We start from the raw sequence: 17,867 nt of genomic DNA, 5'->3' as shown, positions 1-17,867 counted from the left end.
AATATGATTTGCTAATATTTTCTCACATTCTGTAAGTTGTCTTTTTACTCTATTGATAGTATATATCAACACAAAAGATACACACAGATTTTTTTAAAACATTTATTTTTGAGAGAGAGGGAGACCGTGTGAGTGGGGGAGGGGCAGAGAGAGAGGGAGACAGAATCTGAAGCAGGCTCCATCCAGGCTTCAAGCTGTCAGCACAGAGCCTGATGTGGGACTCCAACCCATGAACCGTGAGATCGTGACCTGAGCCACCCAGGTGCCCCCATACAGATTTTTAATTTTCATGAAGTCCAATTTTTCTATTCTTTTGTTTCCTGTGCCATTGTTTTCATGTTTCAGAAATCATGGTCGAATCCAATGTCATGGAACCTTTTCCCTATGTTTTTTTCTAAGAATTTTATACTTCTGGGGCGCTTGGGTGGCTCAGTCAGTTAAGTGTCCGATTTGGCTCAGGTCATGATCTCCCAGTTTGTGAGTTTGGGCCCCGGTCAGGTTCGGTGCTGATAGCTCAGAGTCTGAAGCCTGCTTTGGATTCTGTGTCTCCCTCTCTCTCTGCCCCTCTCTCACTTGTGCTCTGCCTCTCTCTCTCTCTCTCTTTCAAAAATAAATTTTAAAATGTAAAAAAAAAATTTTTTTTAAAAGACTTGTATTTAGGTCATGGATTCATTTGAGTTCATTTTTGCAGATGGTGTTAGGTAAGGGTCCAACTTTATCCTTTTGCCCATAATACCCAATTTTTCCAGCACCATTTTCTGAAGACTGTCCTTTACCCATTGAATGACCTTGGTACATTAATTGAAAATTATTTGACCCTTTATGTGAGGGTTTATTTCTGGACTCTATTCTGTTCCATTGGTTTATATGTCTGTCTCTACTAGCAAGTTTTGATTATAATAGCTTTGTAGTGAATTTTGAAATCAGGAAGCATGAGTAATCCAATTTTATTCTTCTTTTTCAGAATTGTTTTGGCTTTTTGTGGTCCCTTTAGATTCCATATGAATTTCAGAATGGGTTTTCTATTTCTCCAAAAAATGTCATTGGGATTTTGATTGAGAGTCCATCAAATCTGTAGATAACTCTGGGTAGTATGACATCCTAACTATATTAAGTCTTCCAATCTGTGAATATGGGATGTCTTTCCATTTATTTATGTCTACTAAAAATTTCTTTTATAAATGTTTGCAATTTTAATTGTATGAAACTTTTACCAAAAGCTGATTCCTTTAATTAAGTTAATTAATTAAGTTAATTTATAAGTATTTTATTCTTTTTGCTGCTATTGTAAATGGAAATGTTTTCTTAATTTACTTCTCAGGTTGTTCATCGTTAGTATATAGAAACACAACTGTTTTTTGTGAATTGATGATATATCCTGCCGCTTTGCTGAATTCATTTATTCTAATAGTTTTTTTTTTTTTCAGGTGAGTGGAATCTTTAGGGTTTTCTTCATATAAGATTATACCATCTGTGACCAGAAATAATTTTTCTTCTTCCTTTTTTAGTTTGGATGGCTTTTTTTTTCTTGACTAACTACTCTGATTAGTACTTCCGGTAACATATTCAATACAAATGGCAGAAGCTGACATCTCTATCTTGTTCCTGATTATAAAGGAAAAACTTTCATGTGTCACTATTAAGTGTTATGTCCTCTATGGAGTTTTCACACAGGGTTTTTGTTACACTGAAGTAATTTCCTACTATTCCTAGTTTGTGGAATGTTTTTACATGAAGGAGTTTTGAATTTTCTCAAATTCTTTCTCTGTATTAATTGAGATGACCATATGTTTTTTCCCCATTCATTGTGATAATATGGTAGATTATATTGACCAATTTTTGCATGTTGACTCATCCTTGCATTCCCCAATAAATTCCAATTGGTCATGGTATATAATCCTTCTAATATGCTGCTGAATTCTGCTTGCTAGCATTTTGTTGAGGATTTTACATCACGATTCACATGGGATATTGCTCTGTAATTTTTTTCAAGTATCTTTGTCTGAGTTTGATATTAATGATATCATATGCATAAAATGAATTAGAGAGTCTTTTTTCTTTAATTTTTTTGGAAGAGTTTGAGAAGGATTGGCATTAATTCTTCTTCAATTTGAAGTGAAACCATTAAGCCCAGGACTTTTTTTTTTTTTTAATCAGATATTTGGTTCCTGGTTACTCCTTACTAGTTACAGGTCTGTTCAGATTTGCTATTTCTTCATGCTTTAGTCTTAGCAGGAATTTGTTCATTTCATCTAGGTTACCGTATTTGTTGGTGCACAGCTGCTCAGAGTATTCTCTTGTAATCCTTTCTATTTCTGTAGAGTCAGTAGTAATGTCCTAGTTTCATTACTGATTTTAGTAATTTGAGTTTTCTCTCTTTTTTTCTTAGTGAGTCTACCTAAAGCTTGTCAATTTTGTTAATCTTTTGAAGAACCAACTTTTCATTTTGTTGATTTTCTTTTTCATTTTTCTATCTTCTATTTCATTCATCTCTGCTCTGATCTTTATTATTTCCTTCTGCTAGCTTTGGGTTCAGTTTTTTCTTGTTTTTCAAGTTTCCTGAGTTGTAAAGTTAGATTGTGGATTTGAGAACTTCTCTTTTCTTCTTCTTTTAATATAAGCATTTTTAACTATAAATTTCCCACTTACCACTACTTTCACTGTGTCCCGTAAGTTTTGGTATGTTGTGTTTCAGCTTTCATTCATCACTAAGTGTTTTCTAATTTCTCTTGTTATTTCTTTTTTGATCCATTGGTTGTTGTTTAATTTCCAAAAATTTGTGAATTTTCCCGTTTTCCTTCTGTTATTGATTTCTTACTTCATCCCATTATGTTTGAATAAGGCATTTTGCATATATCGTTTTAAATTTACTGAGACTTAATTTTATCCTGAAGAAAGTTCATATACACGTGAGAAAAATATGTATTCTGTGGTTTTTGATTGTTCTATACATGTCTGTTACATCCAGTTGATTTATTGTGTTTTCTAAGTCTACTATTTCCTTACGTATGTTCTGTCTGGTTGTTCCATCCTTTATTGAGAGTGAAATTTTGAATTATCCAACTATTATTGTAGAACTGTCTATTTCTCTCTTTAATTCTGTCACATTTTTTTATTGAGATATAAAAATTCTGTCATTTTTTGCCTTATGTATTTTGATTGTCATTTACTAGGTATATAAATGTTTATAATTATATGTTCTTGCTGTATTGAAACTTTCATTTAAATATGTAATAAGTCTATTTTGTCTTTTGTTGGTATAGCCACCTCTGCTCTCTTGGTTACTATTTGTATGGAATATCTTCTGCTATCCTTTGATTTTCAACCTATTTGTATATTTGGATCTAAAGTTAGTCTCTTGTAGATAGCATATAGTTAGACTTTTTTATTCTTTCTCTTTATTCAATTTGTCTTTCGACTAGAGTGTTTAATCAATTTATATTTAAAATTACTAGTGATAAGGAGGGATTTACTTCTGTCATTTTGCTATTTGTTTTTCATGTGTTTTGTAGCTTTTTTTGTCCCACATTTCCTGATTTACTATTTTCTTTTTTGTTTAGCCAATTTTTTGTAATGAAACATTAAAATTCCTTTCTCATTTCCTTATATATATTTTCTATAGCTGCTTTCTTTTTGGTTACCATGGGGATTACATTCAAGACCCTAATGTTATAACTAATTCTAATGTGAATTTATGCAAGCTTAACTTCAAAAACATACAAAAATCTGCTTGGTATTTGCCAAGTTGTTCAACTGTAAAACTAATTAATAAGCAATTAATTACAATTATCTTCCAAGGCCTAACTCAAATACATCTTCTTTGTTGAAAATTTGACTACTCCAGGGCATGTTGGTCCTGCTTGCCATTGGCTCCCTTCAGTCCATAGCCTATACCACATAATTTAGTATATAATGAATTTCTTCCCCTATATTGTGTCTTTATTCATTCTGTTAAAATTTATTGAGGGATTACCATGTTTCAGGCACTGTGCTAGATTCTAGGTATCCATGTAAGTGACCTGCTCTAGAGGCAGTGACAACCTAGTGAACAGGAATGAGAAATGAGAGTGTGGTAATATCTTGTTATAGTAGGAACACATACATTTTTCTGTGGTCATGGGGAGGAAAGTTTTAATCCTTTCTAGATTTGAGGGGTAAGGGTAAAGGAAAGAGAAGGAACTATTAGGACAGTTTTCCCAGGTAATGTGATGGTATTCATGCTATTTCTCTACTACATTAAGGACATGCATATGAGATTGTCATTCTTTCTGTTCCATACACCACATTTAGCACAAAGAAGACAGCATACCTATTCATTCAAGAATCATTTATTAAGCTCTGACTCTCCTCTTCACTGTACCAGGGTCTGGGAACCTAGCTACAAGTTTGACATCATCCTTGCCTTTGAGATGCTCTCGATAAGTGATTTTTTTGTGTGTGTTGCCTAACATTTTCTGTTTGTTTGACTACATGTAAATCCTTTTAATGTATTCTGCATTGGGATAGGGCTGGTGTGTGAATTAATGGATGGATCCATAATTGGTTGTAAGGTCAATATTGTGTTTTTCACTAACTAGAGAGATGTTCACCGATAAGCTATGCAAGGGCTGTGCCTTACTCCTTCACGCAGCCATTTCCTGTACTCATACAGCCTGGCTAGGAGTGCTATAAACACACTGCTTAAAAGCTGAACCCTAAAGATAAAAAAAAAAAAATCACCACCGGACAACCATCTTGGAGGCTTACATGTTCCAACTCAAGGACTTTACAATCTATTTTTCTTCTTAGCAGCAATGCACTTGTAAGAATTTTTTCAAGTCCTTCAGAAAACCTCAAGTAAGTCTCATATACAAGTGATAATCCCTTTCTCTCCTTCTGCAAATAAGAGAACAAGTTTGTGAAAAACCATATTTTATATGATAATATTAAATTCAAGTAATTTCCTTGAAAAATAAAATAATTCATAAATTTTTGTACTTTGTTATTGGTAGTAACATACTTTGGCATACCACACAGTGGTCAAGTCACAATAATAACTTGGGTGAAAACCACTATTCTAAACAAGAGGCTAGGTCACCTGCTCAAAATTGATGCATAACTTTCAAAAAATTTTAAAAATTTAAGTCAGTAAAAATTTAAAAGTAAAATTTAAAGTAAAAATTTAAGCCAATAATGCTATGGGATTTGGAAGAAGTATTTATAAGCCAGAAATTGTAATTCAATGATAGCAGTGACAGGAATTAAAGAAAAGAAAGGATATGCTGGCCTATTGTGTCATCCGATTCTCAGTTTCTAAAGACTGAGTGAATGGCTTTTTGAACTATTCATATCTTCTTCAAGATATAGATGGACTCTATACCCATGCATCTGTTTTTCTGAGAAGTATCTGCTTGGCCCTATCTCTCTTCCTTTAAGAGTAGAACCTTCTTCTTTTATTTATTTTTTATTTTTTTTAAATGTTTATTTATTTTTGAGAGAGAGACAGAGTGTGAGCGGGGGAGGGTCAGAGAGAGGGAGACAGAATCAGAAACAGGCTCCAGGCTCCAAGCTGTCAGCACAGAGACCAATGCAGGGCTCAAACTCATGGACCACGAGATCATGACCTGAGCTGAAGTCGGACACCCAACCGACTGAGCCACCCAGGCACCCCTAAGAGTAGAACCTTCTCTATGTTTCTGTATATGTGTTGGTAGAAGTAATGTTAGACAATGGAAAATTATGTGACCTTCAAAGAAGTCCCAGGCAAGATAAATTGGAGAACTGATACTCAAAGATATCTTTTGTATTGTGACCTTAGTTTTATGAAAATATAGAAGGAAGAAACCAGCTTATCTAGCAAATATACATTGGACTGTTTTTTCTTACTCTATGCTTCCATACTGTCTGAAAAATGAGAATTAAACTTGAAAGTACATTTTGAAAATAACTAGATCCACAAATACTCATACCTAATGAAGTGGTACCTAATGCAACTTTGTAAAGAATTAGCACAGAGGAACCATTAAGGGATGAGGAATGTTCAGGACAAAGGAAGGGAAAGTTCTAGACAGAAAGAAGCAGGATACACACACACACACACACACACACACACACACAACCAGAGGCAAAACAGAGTATGAAAATTGCTTGTGATGATTGAAGCAATAGCAAGAAGTATAAGACAACAAGAGCAAGATAAAACTAAACAGATGAGAAAAGACAAGCATAAGACAAAATATACATTCCACGCTATGGAGATTGGACCTTCTCTGGATGCAATGGGAGCCATTTGCAAATGTTTTAATCAGTGAGTGTCCAGGTCAGGTTTCCATTGTGCAAATACCATTTGTTAAATCTACAGGGCTTGGAAAACAGAAGAGAGAATTGACAGTAAAAGAGGGAGATTTATTAGGAGAACTCTGAAGCAATTAAAGAAAAAAATGTTTGGAGGTATTGGTAATGGGAATGAGAAAAGCAAACATTAAAGAAATTTTAAGTTAGTAGAATTAACATGATTTTCAAAAAGTAAAATAGATACTGTGGAGGGAGGAAGAAGACATATTCAAGGATGATTTAAGATTTATGGAAAAAGTAATTAGACAAAACATGCTGATACTCACTGAGCTTTGGAAAATAGGATGAAGAACAAGTTGTAGGTAGTGAGTGGAAGGGGGCAACAATGATAAATTTAGCACAGAACATGTTGACTTGAAGTGCCTGGGACATCCACTTGACTACCTTCAAGTCTTTCTTTTTTTCCAGTTCTCCCTTATTATTGGATTGTCTCATCACCATTTGTGAATTAAGTTACCACTAGGATACTGATAGCTTCTAGACCTATATCCCATCCTGGGTTGCTCTCTTGAATTTCAGATACTATGTCTATTCCCTATTTAACTTTGTAGACTTACACTCTAAACCTAAGTTTCCTCATCTATGAACAGGAATACTAAAATCTTCTTATAGGATTATTTTGAGCATGCAAAGTGCCTGGCACCAAAGTAAGTGCTTAATCAATATTGGTTTCTCAAGAATTTTCCTAATCAGTCTGTACAAGTCTTCTCCTTTTGAGGTCTTCAATCCTCCAGTGAGCCCAAAGTAAGAGTCTGACTCTGTTTTTGCAAAGAAAGTAAATTCTTATGATCAGGAACTTACTTTACCTCTTCTGGCCCCTTCGTATCTCAGTGTTGAGCATAAAATAAGTACTCAACAAATAATGGAGTTATTCTTTTTTTTTTTTTTTAATTTTTTTTTTCAACGTTTATTTATTTTTGGGACAGAGAGAAACAGAGCATGAACGGGGGAGGGGCAGAGAGAGAGGGAGACACAGAATCGGAAACAGGCTCCAGGCTCTGAGCCATCAGCCCAGAGCCCGACGCGGGGCTCAAACACAGACCGCGAGATCGTGACCTGGCTGAAGTCGGACGCTTAACCGACTGCGCCACCCAGGCGCCAATAATGGAGTTATTCTTAAAGAAAACATCACAAACAGAATTATATCAATTGCAGCACATTAATAGACTTCGGCTGACTAGAAAATATAAGTATATAGTATGGAAATTGTAATCTACGTGAAACTCCAATAATATCTCGAACAGCTGCAAAATTTCCACAAAAGGCAGAAGAAACCTCCTCCCTCCCTCCCTCCCTCTTTCTCTCTCTCCCTCCCTCTCTCTCCCCAACACACACACACACACACACCCCTCTATCTGGGAAACCTCATTATCATTTTTGTCTATTTGGCGGGGGGGGGGGGGGGGGGGAGGGAGTGGGAATTCCATGGAGATTTTATCTGAATAAAAAGTTCCAGAACATATTCAATACTTCATTTAATAAAAAAGTTCCACTAGGAGGAAAAAGAAAGATTTGGAAACCACTATAAGAACATTTGCATCATTACTCATTACAACTCATTACAAAGTTGTCATGTCTTTTATGGAAAGAACATCATGAGATTATTTGCACTTAATCTTTGAGAGATTCCAGAGATATCTTGGTTTACCAATAATTTTTCAGATTAAAAATTATATTCTAGAAATAGTGTCTGCAACATGCATTGATGGTCTTTCTCTCAATGCTCCAGGATAGGTAGGTGTGAAATGGCAGGACTTGGCCCAGCTGTCTGTGGGCCACTTCACTACATTCAAAACTACCTTAGGTCTTTCTGAGGTAGTTACTTGACTGTAGGCATGCTACAGAAGGACTGCATATTCAATAAAAGCAAATTTATCATCCACCTAAGAAAATGGAAAACTCATGAATATTTTTTACCTTGGATTATTATGAAAAATCATATTATACCAGCAATAAAGCAAAAATACAATTTTCTCTTTCCTTCATTGGGTTATGAGTAAAAAATTATCCCACACAAAGAATAAATCATTACATCACCTTCCAAATCTAAGAAGTTTTATTTAATGAACATACCCACATTGAATAAAATCAGTTTGGGGGAAAATTAGTTGCTTGCTAATTAGTAGAAAATAACAATATATGTTTGGACAATATATCCAACAGACTGTCATAGAGTTCGATGCAAACTTCAGCTCAATGTCCCTTGGTTTATGCTCTCTCATAAATTCTGGTAGAGGTGACGCCTTTCATGATACATTCCTAGACACACACAAAAAAACTCTTGGTCAATCATGGGACTAAACTATGGGTTTATTTATTTTGCCTGTAATATTGGGAAGGAAACAGTATTTATTTGAAAACATTTATTCTGGGCTCCTATATATACCTGATAATGTAATAAGTTAGAAGATAAAAAGACCAAGAAAACACAAGTCTTCCCCTCAGGGAACTTTACAATCTACATAGCGTGTGAGCAATACAAGCAGAAATGCATAATACAATATGGTGTGTGCTGAGAGCAGTCAGAGAATGCTTCTTGAGGGACAGCATGCCTCGACTGAACTTAAAAGCACGAAGGACAATTGCCAGAATGAAACCATAATGCCAATGGAACCACTTTTTTTCTACATAAGTCAGCATGATTGGGTAGAATGGTGAGTATAAGATGACCAAGCAGCAGAGCCTAGAATTAAGCAACTTGAGGATACTCACCACCACCAGTTTATCATCCACTCGTTTTCTCTTTATGGTGGTTGATTTTCCATCCCACTTCTGCACCTGTACCAGGGCACCCCCATCTAAGGTTATGATGCTCTGTGAGCATAATAAAAAATGATCACCATTTGTGTAAGGTAGAGGAAAATAAAATAAAAAATACATCACCTTTGAATGAAGGAATATTTTGAGGTCACTAGTAATTCCAAATTGTAAGAATATATTAAAACGAAAAAAATGAGTGGTAAAAACAACAGCATATAAATGATACATTATGATCAGAATATTATACAAACACATATTGGAAATGATACTGTGAGAAAATATAGGTAATAAATTTATGTTGAGATGATACTCATAGGTGATCTTTTCTTCTTCCACTCTTTCATAAACATTCTCTGAAATGTTATTTTTCTTTCACTTCAAATACTCTATATATTGTGTGACAAATAAAATTTATTAATCACTTTTTTGAAGAATAAATACAACTTTATAGAAAGGAGAAGATTCACCAAATACATATCTAAGAGAACATGGCTTAGGTCTAGGAAGTCAGGGATCTTTGACCTGTGATAGAATAGTTTCCCTCCTTTTACACAAAATGACTTCTTCTTGGCAGCAGTCTTTTATTTGTTGATTTTTTTAATTTATGTTTGAGAGAGCACAAGAGGCAGGGAGAGAGGGAGACACAGAATCTGAAACAGGCTCTAGTCTCTGAGCTATCAGCACAGAGCCCAATGCGAGGCTTGAACTCATGAACCATTGAGATCATGACCTGAGCTGAAGCTGGATGCTTAACTGACTGAGCCACCCAGGCACCCTGGCAACACTCTTTTAGAAACCAGGCTTTTTATTCTGCGCCAATTCCTTCTTTCTCACCTTGACTTTTCTGTCATCTGCAGTAACTTCATCAAATTCTTCACCCAGTCTGAAGGAAATCTCAGTATTTTTAAAGGTACTTTCTGATTTAATGGTGATCACATCCCCATTCACACTGATGACCATGTTGGGTTTGGCCATGCCAGCCACTTTCCTAGTGGCAAAGCCCACTCCTACAGTTGGGAAAAGAAAAAAAAAATGTCAAGTTTACAATGTTCTTTTGCATCTTTAACTAAGTTAGAGCTGTACTGTGTGTGTGTGTGTGTGTGTGTGTGTGTGTGTGTGTGTATGGGTGTAGGTGGGTGGGTGGGTGTGGATAAAAGGAAAACAAGAACACCAGTGAATTTTTCAAAAGCCTCATTTAAATAGCTGCTGCAGATAAGTTAAGCAGACTAATATTTAAAGGAACACATGTCATGATTAAGTGTAAGTCTATTTTAATTTCTTCTGGGTTTCGGACTCCACAGGAGACATACTGTTAATTTTCAAAAAGATTAAATCTTCTGGAATACATACATACACACACACACATATTCTCTCTCCCTCTGCCCCTCTCCCCCACTAGTGCTTGCTCTCTTCTCTCTTTCCAAAAAAAAATAATAATAACCTGTTTGGGTGTACAAAAGTCACCCAAACATTTCGTAGCATTTGCTGCCAAGTCCTATTTTCTTGGCTTTCCCAAATTACTCTAGTATGAAATTAAGATTCTGGTTAATTTATCCAAAAGGCAAAATGTTTCCTACATTTATACCATCTAAGAATGGTGATATTATTCCCAGTAAATTGTAGGAACTGTTAAAGAGGGTCTAGTCAATTTTGAAAATGTCAAAATTTAAGAAATTAGTATTTTATTAAGTTTAGAAATCAATACTTTTACTCTCAATCGCCTCAGGTACAAACCCCTCTTTTAAAAAAGGAACTTCTTTTCTTGTGTCAGGTAAGGGATGAACAATTTGCAACTTCATGTAGACAGTGGGAACTTGCTGTCACTGCATATGTTACACAGAATTTATGACAGCCATAGATGTGTTGAATTTTTTAACACATGTACATAAGCCTAAGCTGCTGCTTTGATGAAAGGCTACTTATACATTTGAAAGGTTAGAAAGAGTGGGTAAGAAGGAGAGAAATATTGTCCAAAACAAGTGATGCTGAGGCTCTTATCTAGCGCCCTGTCTGAAAAGTGGCCACAGGTGGAAAGATATTGCTTCATCAAGTCCTGGCCCTGTTACAAAATATACCTTTAAATACATGGAGTGAGTCAGTATAATGAAAGGATGCAACATCAAGTATAATTCCAGAATGGCTGACCTTGGGAAAAATCACATTCTCCACTTGCTTTATTCAGTCCTTCTTTGACTGATGAAAGTAATACCTGCTTGCTGATCATCAGTTAGAGCAATTAATTTCAGGAGTACCTTATTGTCTTTCATTATCATCAGTACTTTATAATTTTAAAACACAGTGGTATAAGAACTTAAATGTAAGTATTAAAAGTGCAAAATGTTTCTAAAACTCAATAGCAAAATAGCCTCAAATCCTGACATTTCTGTATCAGCACTAATCAGCATTCTGATTAGTTTATTGAATCACAACTAGTTGATATTCTAGAAAGTTAGATCTCACTTATGCTAAAGTCCCTAATTTCCCTCCTGTCTTTAAACAAAGAAAATAGTAGTAGTTACAGACAAGCAAAAACTCTACCGTATGATTTGGGAAAAAGATAAAGTCTTAAGATACAGAGATTAAATCTTAACCCCTGTAAAAACCCCTCCTCAAATTGCTATACCTGGGTATGACTTTATCATGCACAGGGGTATGAGGAGAGGGGCTCTCAAGGTAGAAGCTGTCTGAGTGAGAACCAGCCTCCGTACCCCAATGCTTCACCACCATAATCATCTAGGGAATATTCACACAACACTGGCAATATTAGTAGAATCCACAAGCTTAAAAGCCTCCATTATCAAGGAGGGGTACATTATACACATAACATTGTCCTTTTGACTTACTTGATGATCCTATGGCATCCCGTGTAATTCCTAATCAAAGAAATATTTAACCCCTCAAAGGAACATATTGTCTGAAATTAAGATTTTGGTTCTCATAAAAACAAAAACACAATTTAACAAATTGACAGTGAGAAAATAAAATAATTAGTTAACACATGTTTGCTTAAAAATCACATTAAATAGAGAAATACAGTGCTTTTGGTTTCAAATAAAAATTATTGAATGCTAGGAAATAAATATAGTCTTATTTATTTCATATGCAAGAAAGAATGACAGAAAAACAGGCAAAGAGCCAAGTAACACAAAGACAACCCAGTTCAGCAGTCAAATAAAGTCTTGTCATTTCTATAGACTGTAAAAATTCCAGCTAGATCCTTTGTCGTATTGGTTCACCTTTAGGAAGCATGCACTGTGACTTTGGTCTAGAATGTTCCTACAAACAAATGATTCTGGCTTGCTACTTGGATAGCCTCTATGTAGAAAGCAGCATTTCCTATCTAACCCATACTCCCAGGGTGAAAATCATGCATTAACCCCATCTCCCCAGAGAAAAAGTTATAAATCCAGTCATCCTACAACATATTTTCTTACCCACTTCTTTCATGTAATCATCAAAGTTTTCACTGGAGCTAAGTTTCCAGGTACCCACAAATGCATCACACATTTTATGAGCTTCCTAGGGTTATCTTCAAGATGAGAAAAAAGCTGCAGCTGTCAGGAAGGTGCTATGACCTTCTTGAGTCCAGATAAATTCCTTTTAAAGATGCCCAGATCATGTGATTTCAGGAATAACCAATTGGGGATTGATATCAGATCATTTCCTTTATTACCAGCCTCTGCCTTTTTCCCTCTGAGTCATGTTTTAAATAAAAGTTTCTCAACTCTGGTTCTCCCTGGCAAATGGACATTTGACTTAGAGTACAAATTTTTTTAAGCACTGACAAAATATTTTCAACAGGCAACTTTCCTGTTTTGACAGCTTAATGTTCACTGCATTGAATTTGCCGCTATTATTTCCATACATACTTATCCTAGTGTAGAGCAGGTTAATTATCTTGAGATGAACTTTGACCCCCTGGTCTGGAGTTTCTATTAAAATTACAACTATGTGGTTCTTTTGAATTGAGGAACGTAAGAATGACCTTATGGATTCTTTTTTATTTTTTTAATTAAAAAAAATTTTTAACGTTCTTTATTTTTGAGAGAGACACAAAGTGCGAGTGGGGGAGGGTCAGAAAGAGAGGGAGACACAGAATCTGAAGTGGGCTCCAGGCTCTGAGCTGTCGGCACAGAGCCCGATAGGGGGCTCAAACTCATGAATGGTGAAATCAGACCTGAGCCGAGGTTGGACGCTTAACCAACTGAACCGCCCAGGTGCCCCTGACCTCACAGATTCTTAAGTAATTGCACAGGCTCTTTGAAACCCTACTGTCTCGGGGCGCCTGGGTGGCTCAGTCGGTTAAGCGTCCAACTTCAACTCAGGTCACCATCTCGCGGTCCGTGAGTTCGAGCCCCGCGTCAGGCTCTGGGCTGATGGCTCAGAGCCTGGAGCCTGCTTCTGATTCTGTCTTCCTCTCTCTCTGCCCCTCCCCCGTTCATGCTCTGTCTCTCTCTGTCCCAAAAATAAATAAACGTTAAAAAAAAATTAAAAAAAAAAAAAAAGAAACCCTACTGTCTCGGGAATTACTTGTCAATTAAAATAAAATAAGTAACAGCATCTTAAAGTACGTCAGATTTCTCGTTTCAAGTGTTTTGCATGAATGAAAAAGAAATTATCCATCAAGAATCTGTTGATTTAATTAGTAATGATTTAACCTCACTCCTTCCATCCCCTAAATGAGAGCATAGTGTTTATTTCCATAGAATTGGGGCTTAAAAAATAGGCCCCATTCCAAAATATGCTCCCCATACTGAGAAAATTCATCCAGTTCCTGAACGATGTTATTACAAGCTCTAAATTTATCCAGATCTAAATGGCGTTGCTTTGCTTGAAAATGATCAGAAGTGGTGTTGATGTCACACTATCAAAATTTTATTTCCTTCTTTTACGTAGTAAGTAATTCATGAGATTTCTTTTCTAGAGTAATTCTGTCTTTCAGTCTCCTCTTAACCCATACCAGAATGGTGAAAGATGTTTGTATGTGCAACAAACACCCATGAACATACCCAGATTTTAGAAAAGAAAAAAAATAAAATATTGCATCAGGATGAATCGCTACTCTGTGTGCCCTACAGAGCATATGATTGATTCACAACCCATGTAAGTACCCTGAGGGCTTCCCAGAAATGTCTGAGAGAGAGGATTCTATGAAGGACAGGATTTTCTGTAGTCAAGCAGGTTGCTATGAAAGCCTGATAAAGCCAAGTTACAATAGTAATTTTTAATTGTTGCATGTGTTAATGGCACAGTAATAATGTTCATCCACTCTGGACTATTGCACAGATACAGGGACTGTGGGTGATGTACCATTCCGGGCAGACTTCCTATTATAAATTAATCTGTTTCCCACTGAATAAGTAAATAAAAACGATCAGTCTTGATACAGTGATAACTTGACAATGTTCTAAATTAATAACAGTTGGCTTTTTTGTTTTGTTTTGGCTTTGGTTTGTCTTTATAAAGATTTTCTTAGGTATACAACAAAATTGAGAGAAAGGTACAGAGATTTCCCATGTACCCACTGCCCCTACACTTTCATAGCCTCTGCTATGATCAACATCACTCACACTTTTACCAACGATGAACCTACATTGACACACCACAATCACCCAAAGTCTATAGTTCACTTTAGGATTCACTTTTGATGTTGTACATTTTGTGTGTTTGAACAAAGTATAATGACATGTATCCATCATTATATCATACAGAGTATTTTCATAGCCCTAAAAATTCTCTGTGCCCTGCCTATTCATCTCTTTCCCACATCCCTTAGTTCCCAACCTGTGTAATCACTGTTATTTTTACTGTCTCCACAGTTCTGCCTTTTCCAGTGTGTGGCCTTAGCAGATTGGTTTCTTCTATTTGTAATATGCATTTAACTTTCCTCCATGTCTTTTCATGGCTTAGTAGCTCATTTTTTGTTAATGCTGAAAAATATTCCTTTGTCTGGACATACTGTAGTTTACTTATTGACTCACCTACTAAAGGACATCTTGGTTGTTTCCAAGTTTGGCAGTTATGAATAAAGCTGCAATATACATCCACATGCAGGTTCTTGTAGAGACCTACGCTTTAGACTCCTTTAGGTAAACACCAAGGAGCATGATACAGTAAGAGCATGTTTTGTTTTATAAGGAACTGCCAAATTTTCAAAGTAGCTGTACCATTTTGCATTCCCAATAGCAATGAATGAGAATTCTGTTGTTCCATATGCTCACTAGTATTTGGTGACGTCAGTGAGTCTAGATTTTAGCCATTCTAATTAGGTGTGGAGTGGCATCTCATTGCTGTTTTAGTTTGCATTCTCCTGATGATGTATGATGTGGAGCATCTTTTCACATGCTTATTTGCCATCTGAATTTCTTATTTGGTGAGCTGTCTGTTAAGGTGTTTGGCTCATTTTTTTAATCGGGTTGTTTGCTCTCTTATTGTTGAGTTTTAAGGGTTCTTTGTATATTTTGGATAAAAGTCCTTTATCAGACATATCTTTTGCAAATATTTTCTCCAGTCTTTGAATAATGGTTTACTTTTCAAAATATGTGTTAATGCTTTACTTTTAGTAACAAATTGCTTTAGACAGATTTTGAAATGATTATTACATTTGAATATATATCTCGTGTACTTTAACACTGCAATTTAAACATTTTTTTAGAGATGGACTGCCCAATACTAGAGTCTTTAGTCACACACAGTTCTTGAATACTTGAAATGTGTTCACTATGATACAGAAACTGAATTTTTAATTTTACTTAACTTTAATTAAAATTTAAGAAATGATCCTCATACAGTTATGGGGAAACTTTTAAATATGTGTGGAAGGAACTGAGTATGTGAATCTCCTTTTTCAATTATAGAAATGTCTACATTTTATGAAATCTAAGTGTCAATCAAGCATTTCAAAAGAAAATTTAGAATCTGAAGTGAGAGGTACCAATATCTCATTAAAAACTTTTACACTGATTATGTAAACTATGAAATGTTGAAATTATGGCATTTTAGATATATTGAGTTAAATATACATTACTAAATTTAATTAATTTAATGTTTCTTTTTTATTCTTAACCTGGCTACTAGAAAATTTTAGATTACATATGTGGCTAACATTATGTTTCTATCGAGTAGCACTATTTTAGAGTAACATAGTGACGCCAAGGTTTATTTTTTTATTCAGCACGTGTTTCAGGCACTTAGCTAGCTACTGGGGATTCAGTATGGACAGCCTTACCAGGCAACTGCTTGCTCAGATAGAGCTTACATTCTAGTACTGAGGAAGATAATAGCCAAGGAGATCAATAAACCAACATCAGGTAATGCTGTTTCAGAGAAAACAGAACAAAGTAATCTGACGCAATGACCGCTATGTGGGTTGGCAACACTAGGTGGGGCGGTTCAGGGAGGTCAGCCAAAGGAAGTGGACCATCGAGCTGATGCCTAAAGGATGAGAAGAAAGCAGCCATGGAAAAATGTGACGATAGATGTTCCAGACACAGGAAATAGCAGGAGTTTTCTGGCTCCATTCTCACTAATGACAATTTCACCTAAATATGACCACCAAACACCAAACTGTGACAAACATATAGATATATGTTCCTATAAACCAAGACAAAAGTATAGATATATGGTCCTGATGAGCAGAGTCTAAGCTCCGTTAAGGCAGAAACTTTTATCGTGATTATTTACTGGCGCATATCAAATAATCAAGTATTCCACAAAATGCTTGAAGGAAATCCCACTTAAGTAAGTTAGTGAGAGTAGAGCAACACTCCTGTAAAATTACCTCAGGAAGATTTCTATGGGCCAGTAGTCTCATGTTCCTATGTTAACATGTTTACAGTCTGATCATTACTGGAGAAATGGCATAGTTGAAATTTTCTAGAAACAAAAACAGACTCCTTTACTGATTCATATAAACAAAAATAGTAGTCTATAGTAAAGGAACTTGGTAACTTAAAGAGCCATGAAAAAATTAACATATAAGAAGATGTTGGGTCTACATGAAAAAATTTCATGCTCTCAGTTGTGTAGAGCAACAAAATAAGTTTGCCAGAGTTACATGAAGGAATGTTGTCTTTAAAAGCAGCTCAGTTTTGGGGCGCCTGGGTGGCGCAGTCAGTTAAGCGTCCGACTTCAGCCAGGTCACGATCTCGCGGTCCGTGAGTTCGAGCCCCGCGTCGGGCTCTGGGCTGATGGCTCAGAGCCTGGAGCCTGTTTCCGATTCTGTGTCTCCCTCTCTCTCTGCCCCTCCCCCGTTCATGCTCTGTCTCTCTCTGTCCCAAAAATAAATAAACGTTGAAAAAAAAAAAATAAAAAAAAAATAAAAGCAGCTCAGTTTTAAATAAATGAATAAATGAATGAATGAATGAATGAATAAATAAATAAATAAATAAATGCATACATGCAGCTTAGTTTATGTTCCAACCACATGGATCATCCTGTGGAATGCTAATATTCTATGAACAAGTCCACTAAGTTATGTAGCATATAAGACACAGATGTCCTTCAAACAGGAAGCTCTCCAGAAATTATTTCTAAGATTTTTAATTCCAGTATAGTTAACATACTGTGTTGTATTAGTTTCAGGTGCACAATATAGAGATTCAACAATTCTATACATTACTCAGTGCTCACCACGAGAAGTTTAATCTTTAAACCCCATCACCTGTTTCACCCATCCACCTCCACCCACCTCCCTTCTGGTAACCATCAGGTTGTTCTCTACAATTAAGAGTCAGTTTCTTCGTCTGTCTCTCTTACTCTTTTTTTCCCTTTGT

General features: G+C 35.8%; 1 protein-coding gene and 1 long non-coding RNA gene across 2 annotated transcripts in view; one reads left to right on the top strand and one right to left on the bottom strand.

The window, feature by feature from the left end:
* Positions 1–17,867, top strand: part of LOC123585981 — a 267,199-nt gene that overhangs the window by 149,183 nt on the left and 100,149 nt on the right. The gene's annotated exons all lie outside the window — the stretch shown is intronic.
* On the bottom strand, positions 8,376–12,671 carry FABP4 (fatty acid binding protein 4). Its single transcript, XM_045454764.1, has 4 exons — positions 12,528–12,671; positions 9,928–10,100; positions 9,046–9,147; positions 8,376–8,592 (listed from the first exon to the last, which is right to left on the bottom strand). Exons 1-4 carry the CDS (start codon positions 12,598–12,600, stop codon positions 8,542–8,544), a joined length of 399 nt encoding a protein of 132 aa, XP_045310720.1. The 5' UTR covers positions 12,601–12,671; the 3' UTR covers positions 8,376–8,541.

Source organism: Leopardus geoffroyi, chromosome C3, assembly GCF_018350155.1.
Source record: "Leopardus geoffroyi isolate Oge1 chromosome C3, O.geoffroyi_Oge1_pat1.0, whole genome shotgun sequence".
Classification (NCBI taxonomy): Eukaryota; Metazoa; Chordata; class Mammalia; order Carnivora; family Felidae; genus Leopardus; species Leopardus geoffroyi.
This window is presented reverse-complemented; position numbering and strand designations above follow the sequence as displayed.

Bases quoted from the DNA above. Each gene is read 5' to 3' on its own strand.
- FABP4 (XM_045454764.1), bottom strand. From the start codon at position 12,600: ATGTGTGATGCATTTGTGGGTACCTGGAAACTTAGCTCCAGTGAAAAC. The intron at 10,101-12,527 runs GTAAGAAAATAT...TCCCAACTGTAG, and splicing joins TGATTACATGAAAGAAGTGG to GAGTGGGCTTTGCCACTAGG. The intron at 8,593-9,045 runs GTGAGTATCCTC...GTGTGTGTCTAG, and splicing joins TGGATGATAAACTGGTGGTG to GAATGTATCATGAAAGGCGT.